At 43.4% G+C, this 7,981-nt stretch overlaps 1 protein-coding gene across 1 annotated transcript in view; it reads left to right on the forward strand.

Moving 5' to 3' along the window:
* STAT3 (signal transducer and activator of transcription 3) overlaps positions 1-6,413 on the forward strand; it is a 176,836-nt gene extending 170,423 nt beyond the window's left edge. Inside the window, exons 23-24 of the mRNA XM_073608396.1 lie at positions 1,964-2,070; positions 3,165-6,413. Of these exons, the coding sequence (XP_073464497.1) occupies positions 1,964-2,070; positions 3,165-3,220 (163 nt within the window). The 3' untranslated portion in view covers positions 3,221-6,413. The remainder of the gene's footprint in view (positions 1-1,963; positions 2,071-3,164) is intronic.
* Positions 6,414-7,981: the final 1,568 nt, after the last annotated feature.

Below are 7,981 nucleotides of genomic sequence, written 5' to 3' on the forward strand. Positions count from 1 at the left end.
AACATGCGGTTCCGGGTGTCGGGCGGGTCGTTTTTTTTCTACATTTGTGTGTGGGCAAGCAGCAAGGCTCACTTGTCAGATGGAAGCATTCGGGCAGCTCTGCTGTTGTCCCATTGCTTCCACACATGTGGGTAAAGTGCCTGGGACCGGCATAGTGGGCACCGCAGGGTAGAGGGGAGGGAGTATAGTGATCACACGTCCGCTCTCCTCTCCACCTTGCAGATATTCCAACCTGCAAAAGCTCATTTCAGGGAGGTGACGCTTTGCGCCCCCCCCCCCCAATTAAATACAGCATGATCAGTGCCAATTAAATGCAGCTAAACCAGTGCAGACATCTTAAGTCTCCTACAACTCGCAGGAGTCTCCCGCATTTGACAGCGGGCTCACGGACACCCGCAAGTGCAGCACAATCTCCCGGCTAAGCCTGCCTGCAATGTCACTCACTACCACAGGAGGCATTTGAACAGCGGCTGCGAACAAAGCTCCTGAGCTCGGCTCACATTGGTCCATGGGCAGTGCCTGCGTCAGCGAAAGGAGGGAAGAGGGAGGCGGCCCGTGCGGTGAAATCATTCCCGTGCGTGTGCAGCAAGTGGTTGCTAGGCTCCGCTAATTTGCCTAGCAACTGAGGCGGGTCATGTGAGGTTTCTACACATGTGTAGTATGAAGCCTCAGAACAGCTGAGTTTAAGATCAGCTATTGTCTCACGTTGCCGAGGCACGTTCATGTAGGTGAGGGGCGGATAGTTCCATGTTACCAGTGTGAATGAGGCCTACGTTTTCCATAGCAAAGATGTAGAAAAGTGTGCTGTTGCCAAGAAGTACAAAGCTGTGACTACACAGGGTGCTGGGCAAATAAGGGCAAGGTTTCCTTATACTGACTGTCATTATATATTATATTACAGGACATAAGCTGCACACATGGCACACCGCGCTATTATTCCCCTCCTGTGACAATAGAATACACCCAACGCTACACACATCCAGCCGCCCTCCGCTCCGGGCCATCACTGAACGTGGTAAAGTCAGAGAGGACAAAAGAAGCCTCAGCCACGCCCCCATCTTCTCTGGCCATCCAATCACCGTCATACTCTTCTGTACACCAGCCTCAATAAGCTCAGTTGCTAGGCAAATTAGCCGAGCCTAGCAACCAATCATGGCGCACGCATGGGAATGATTTCACTGCACGGCCCGCCTCTTCCCTCCTTTCACTGATGCAGGCACCGCCCATGGAGCAATGAGAGCCGAGCCTGGGAGCTTAGTTTGCAGCCTTCTGTGGCAGTGAGTGACATTGCAGGCAGGCTCAGCAGGGAGATTATGCTGCACTCGCGGGTGTCCGGGAGCCCAATGTCAAATGCGGGAGGCTCCCGCTGCTCAGCGGGGATCTCTGTTTTTTCCCCAGCTGAGCCGGCGGATGACAGGGCGGGACCCGCACACTGTGCAGGGACCGCCCTGTCAGATCTCCGCTCTCCCCTATGGGGGATCGGAGGAACATGGACCGTCTGTCCGTGTTCATCCGATCCGCTCTGCAGACGGATAGAAAAATAGTATTTTCTTCCGTCTGCAGAATCGGACAATAGCGGGGCCGGATGATACATCCGCTGACACCTGCTATCCCATAGGGATGCATGTATGTCCATATTTCATCCGAAAACGGGTGGATGAAATACGGATGTACGGTCCGCACGTGTGAAAGGGGCCTAACTGAATGAGACAGCTGTCTAATTGTAAATAGATGTAAATAAAATAAAAGCCATAAATTGTTTAGAATTGCCTGCCTCATAGGACCGGCAGGGTAAGTATAAGTAATGTATAGCTTTTATTTTATTCTGACATTTTTTACTCTGAACAGAAAATAAAGCTTTGTTTAAAAAATAAAACTGGCTCTCAACTTTTTTTTAGCTGGCTCCTAGATCAAAGCAAAATTGCCAAGCCCTGAATTAGATTTGTCTTTTTTTCTTTAATAGGACAACGTGTAGCAACACAATAGACTTGCCCATGTCTCCTCGCACCTTGGATTCTTTGATGCAGTTTCCTCCAGATGGCGCTGAGGCCTGTTCTGGGGGCACTTTTGGTGAGTCTTTATTTCAACTAAAAGCACCTTCTATAAAGCTATTTTTAAAATAGATGACCATATTTTAACCACTTGCCGACCAGCGCACGCCAATGTACGTTGGCAGAATGGCACTGGCAGGCAAAAGGGCGTACAGTTACGTTCCTTTTTAAGAAGCGGTGTCGCGAGCGCGCTGCTGCAGTCTTCATGACCGCGGGTCCCGCGGACCCTCTGTGATCGAGAGCAGTGATCACTGTCCTTTGTGTTCAAGCCCAGCCCCCTCACTGTTAGAATCACTCCCTAGGACACACTTAACCCCTTCACTGCCCCCTAGTGTTTAACCCCCTTCACTGTCAGTGTCATTTACACAGTAATGAATGCATTTTTAATCGCACTGATCGCTGTATAAATGACAATGGTCCCAAAAATGTGTCAAATGTCCGATGTGTCCGCCATAATGTTGCAGTCCTGATAAAAAATCGCAGATCGCCGCCATTACTAATAAAAAAATTAAAAATAGAAATGCCATAAAAATATCCCTTATTTTGTAGACGCTATAAATTTTGCGCAAACCAATCAATATACGCTTATTGCGATTTTGGTTAAAAAAAAAAAAAAATGTAGAGTAATACATATTGGCCTAAACTGAGGAAAAAAAATGTTTTTTTATATATTTTTGGGGGATATTTATTATAGTAAAAAATACTGCATGTTTTTTTTTCAAAATTGTCGCTTTTTTTTTGATTATAGCGCAAAAAAATAAAAACCAAAGAGGTGATCAAATACCACCAAAAGAAAGCTCTATTTGTAAGAACAAATTAAAATCCCAGCGGTGATTAAATATCACCAAAAGAAAGCTCTATTCGTGTGGAAAAAAATTATAAAAATGTAATTTGGGTACAGTGTTGCATGACCGCGCAATTGTCATTCAAAGTGTGACAGCTCTGAAAGCTGAAAATTGGCCTGGGCAGGAAGGGGGTAAAAGTGCCCAGTATTGAAGCGATTAATGTAGGTTGGGTAGTGACGTAGGATCAGAGCAGTAATGAGCTAGTAATGAAAGTATTTATTTACTGTTGATCTGTTCTTACTGTATTCATCATCCTTTTTCTCCACAGACATTGTCAATTTTGAGATGGAACTGACTTCTGACTGCGCATCTTCCCCCATGTGATTAGGCCTTATCTCAGTTTCCAGCAAATCTGTGTATTACCACACAGCCACCATCTTAGCTGTATCTATCTGTACTGGTCTCCAGCTGGACACATTAAAAGTGTTTTATCAGTTTGGGAGTCTGCAAGGTATTAACAAGCATCACTAATGGATGCTAAAAAATCATTACTCAAGAACTCATAGTTCATGTCATAGTCACTTCATGATTCTAGTTACTGTTTGTCACTTGGCCAAATGAGTTTTCTTTTCTAAAGTCTGTGTAGACATTATTGCATTGACTGCTGCCTCGAGGCACTAAATGGTTTTTGGAGTGTGATCACAATATGACTGATTATCTAAGGCTCTTCAGAATTTTTTAAACCCAAGCTATTCTTCCCAGCCTTCCTATGTACTTCTTACTCATGGAAGTTAGATCGTCATTGCTTGATTCTGTCACTTTTATTAGAACCATTCAAAGATCTTTACTCCTATGAATTATTCTCCAGCCACTTTTAACAGATAAATATTTGGGTTTGGGGAGAGAGTCTACTAGGTTGCATTTTACCGCCAATAGTCTATTGATCTCAAAGGTACAGGATTGAAACCTGCATGTTTCATGGCCCTGTTACAAAACTGAAAGTGTATATATATCTACACTAGGTGCTGGTGCTGCCCTTGGGGTGTGGTGCAGAACTTTAGTATCATCTTTTTAAAAACACAAGTCTTTGCCTTTTTTTGCTGGAGCTGATAACAAATCTAAAGCATATGTCAAGGCAATAAAATATTTAGTGGATCTCCTGGATTACATGCACATGTCCCCATGTTTTATCTCTTGGGACATTCCTTGAGTAAATAAAAATAACTTTTGATGTGCCAGAAGAATAGTGTGCCCATACCTTCTTCTGTCATAACACCACTTCGAATTCCTAGGCACATGTTTTTATCCCCCTGCCTCCATTTTGTGATGGAATACAAAAAAGTTAACAACTCACAAGGTTTCTGGCCAAATCAAATGCTATTTTTTGCACTTATTAAACAGATATAACAAAACCTTTAGCAGACCAAAATAAGAGCAAACAAGAGACGTTAATTGTTAGTTTGCGTATACTTTAGTGACCTACCATATCTTACGTTTTTACTGCTTTTTTAGAGTGATGCCATGTTACAATGGTCCATAAATAGTATGCCTGGCAGCATCTAAAGCCCATCTCCGCTTCGTGTTAAAAGCCAGCTTACCACTCTAGCAGCCTGCTAAGTAAGCTTGGTTTTCAGATACTGAAAGAAAAGTAGTAAAGCTGTATATAGCACCGAGACAGAGTCCCCCTTTTTTTTTTAGGTCAATGAGTGACTATGGGTAAGGTCCAGTGTTGCTTTGGTTTTTATAAATAAGCCCCAATGTGTACTTTGCTGACTTCTGACAGGCCAATCCTGCCTGTTAGACAAAAGCCAGCAGTACAGAAAATCAAAGGGGTCCATTTGCAGTATGTCTACTGTATATGTTGTAAAGAATTTTTAGTGAGTAGATATGAGACATGAAGTGGGTCTTATTGCATCTTTTGGTAAGGGGGGATAATTTGGTGGTTGGAATTATTGCAAACGTCAAACTACCATCCACTCTGTATGGGCGCCTGAAATTACTGTTGTCCCATTGAAATGATAAAACTGTAATCAATGCTTCAAGCTCCACTTGAAGCTGCAATAAATTCTCTGGTCTGCAGGCTGTCAGGTGCCAGCTTCCAGGAGCCTTTCCTGTCTAGGCTACACAGCAAGCAAACAGAGAAGCCAGACACTGATGACCTCACTCCATATATGTTTACTGCACTGGCTAAATGATGATCCCCACCTATGGCCACACCCCTCTTACATGTTTCACCCCAATGAGCTTAATTGGGTAAAATTCGTTGGAGGGGCATGGCAATAGGCAGTGGCTGTCAATCATCCAGCCAAGTGCAACAAACACCTATAGAGTGAGGTCATCAGTTTGTGACTTCGCCTTGTTTGCTGGCAGTAAAAAAACTGTAATACTAATTTTTTTTTTTTTCTGTAGGTGGCACTGGTGTGTTTGGGTTACCAACATTGGCTGCGATTTAAATTCTACTTTTAATGTGAACTCATGTTAAAACTAGAACATGTAAGCGAACATCTTTATGAGAAGAGGAGCAAAAGGCAGTAGATGGGGGTGGGACTATTTTACGCTCTTCCTCAATTTCAGTATAAGGTGTCCCTGCAATACCATCAGCTTTCTCATAGTGGAGAATGAAATGCCAACATGGGGGGGGGGGGGGGGGGGGGTTTACCTATTCTACAGTGCAATGCTTGGAGCCTGAGCAACCTGTTGGAAACACTGGGCATTATTACATGAAATACTGCAATCGTAAGCAATAGGAGATCCTGGGCTGTGCTGGATGAATAAATGATAAAATAACAATGGTTTATGCAGCTTGGTCCCCAGTAAAGCTTTTGGTTTATAAGATTTGGACTTAACACAGATTCACTTTAAAACCTTTTTTTAACCTACTATGAAATGGTGCCCATAAGCATGAGGTTGTGTGGTCTAGGTAGATCTAGCAAAAATCTAATGTCTATGGGACTAAGCAAACACTGCCGGCTGAAGCAAATTGAAGGAAAAGTGGGCAAGTAAGGAAACATTGGCTGATCACTATTGTTTCCATTAAGGCTAGCAATGTGTCTTTCTACCTTCCTCCTTCTGTTAAAAACATGAATGCTCAGTGATCCAATCATTCATCCACAAAAATCTAGACATTCAGATTTTATCTGGTCAGCATCGCATTCACTGAAGCAAACTCTATGCAGTATGGGAATAGTATTGTGCCATCTTCTCCCCTATCATAATATTGCTGTGGTTCACAGGCTATTGCTCAAGAAAGCATACAGGTATGCCTGAACTTCTGTTCACAATGGAACTACCGTATTTCTGTTTATAGAAAAAGATGTTTCTTTATATGTATTTCCATTAGTCCATATTAATATAATCCACACTATCTTCACCCAATGACTGTATATTCTTTATATTCTTTTCCAACCACAAATATTTATGTATTATTGAAGGTGCAATCAATCTTTTTTTTTTTTTTTTTTTTTTTAATCTTTTAAGGTCATGTTAAACTTTGTACGCATGTCTTGGAAAATGCTCGTCAATTTTTTGAATTTTTAAAGATCTGTAAAATAAAAACTGTCTTGTTTCTGTGTCTTTATTTATGTATCGTGATTTATGTTATTGCAAGTTCACAAAATCGGTTATGTAGGATTGAAAACACTTAACACTTTAGCATTATTAAGGGCTTGTTCACACTTGCAGCCAGGGAGTCTGTAAAAGCAGGTGGCTTAGCTTTGGCTTTACTGCCCACCAAAATAAGGGCATGTAGCGGCTCAGGGCTGTACACATGTGGTGGCCATGATGCTCTGTTTGTCAGCCATGGCAAAAATGTAAGTGTATGGGGCCACGTAGCGCGCAGGGGTTTACCCTTTTAAGGTCTAAACAGACGGTGTTGAGGCTACATATCACCACCTGTCAAATTGCGACTTCCTGGTACTATGCTCAGGGTGGAACTGACTCCAGACACTGATTGATGGCATAAAAGGATTGATACAGTCATTCCAGAGGGGCCGCCTTTCTGAGCCTACTGTCAGGAAAACTGTCAAAAATGGTCTGGTTGCAACTGAGGTTTTATTTTGGTTCTGCATTGGGAAAGGTGGCCTGATTGGATACAATGTCTGAGGCTTGGGTACAGTTTTAAATCCTTTTATTCTTTTTGTGAAATCATAGACTTAAATTAAATTGAAAATAAAAAGCGATACATCGTGGATTGCTTTTCAGAGGGGCAGCAAGGCCTGCCTGCCATATGTGAGACTGGGTCCTTATTGTCCCTCATCCATGTGGGTTACGTGATGTTGATATCCCAGGAAGCTGAGGGTACGTCACTTATACTAGTCAAGACATAAGCAGGGGAATGCAGCAAAAAATGAAAATAAGTCCTTGTGTTAGGTGGGGGGAATGTTGAAAGTCAATTGAAGAAAGTCAGTAAAATGGTGACCGCTCAGATTTAGGCACCAGATGTGAGGGTACGCCGCATCTTCCAACAGTTAGATATCTGTGTGCTGCAACTTTGTCAGATCCACCATCAAAATCTGGCCTAAGTTTTTCGACTTGAAGGACCCTGATAAAGTAGCCTAAACCTTTTGCTAATTGTAAAAAGAATTGTAATATATGCATGCATGCATGTAACTGTACAAATTCAATTTTAGCAACTGAAGGAAAACCAACTGCATTTTCCCCTAATCGTCTTTCAGGACAGCCACCTGACAGACCTTGGCCCCTCCCCTCTGTAGGAAACACCGCACCAGCCATCTTTAAATTTCCTCCTCCCCTGCTGGCTCCTTAGTTATTTGTTTCCTCCAGAGGGGAGACACCACCTGGATCCAAGCCTGGGAGGCTCGGACAGAAAGTCCTGAAAGAGGGCAGAGGCTCTTTGGACAGGCCAGGTAAAATGTACCTGGTGAAGATCGCCACCCTCGCATCCCTGAGAGCAGATGGAGGTCGGGGGGCCAGGACCCACTCCAAACCTCTCCCCCCCCCCCCCATGGGACTAGAGCGAAGGGGTAGGGAAAGAGTCCTTCTGGTGTCAGAGGGAAGTTCATGGGGCCCCTGGTGAGGCAAGCCCGCATGAAAAAGGCTGCAAGGCTGCGCACCTGCAGTTTACTGCAGAGAGGGGATGTAAAGTAATGCTTTAATGCCTGTGGGGTTTTTTTTTATGTCTTTCAG

This window comes from Aquarana catesbeiana, linkage group LG12 (genome assembly GCF_042186555.1).
Source record: "Aquarana catesbeiana isolate 2022-GZ linkage group LG12, ASM4218655v1, whole genome shotgun sequence".
NCBI classification, from domain to species: Eukaryota; Metazoa; Chordata; class Amphibia; order Anura; family Ranidae; genus Aquarana; species Aquarana catesbeiana.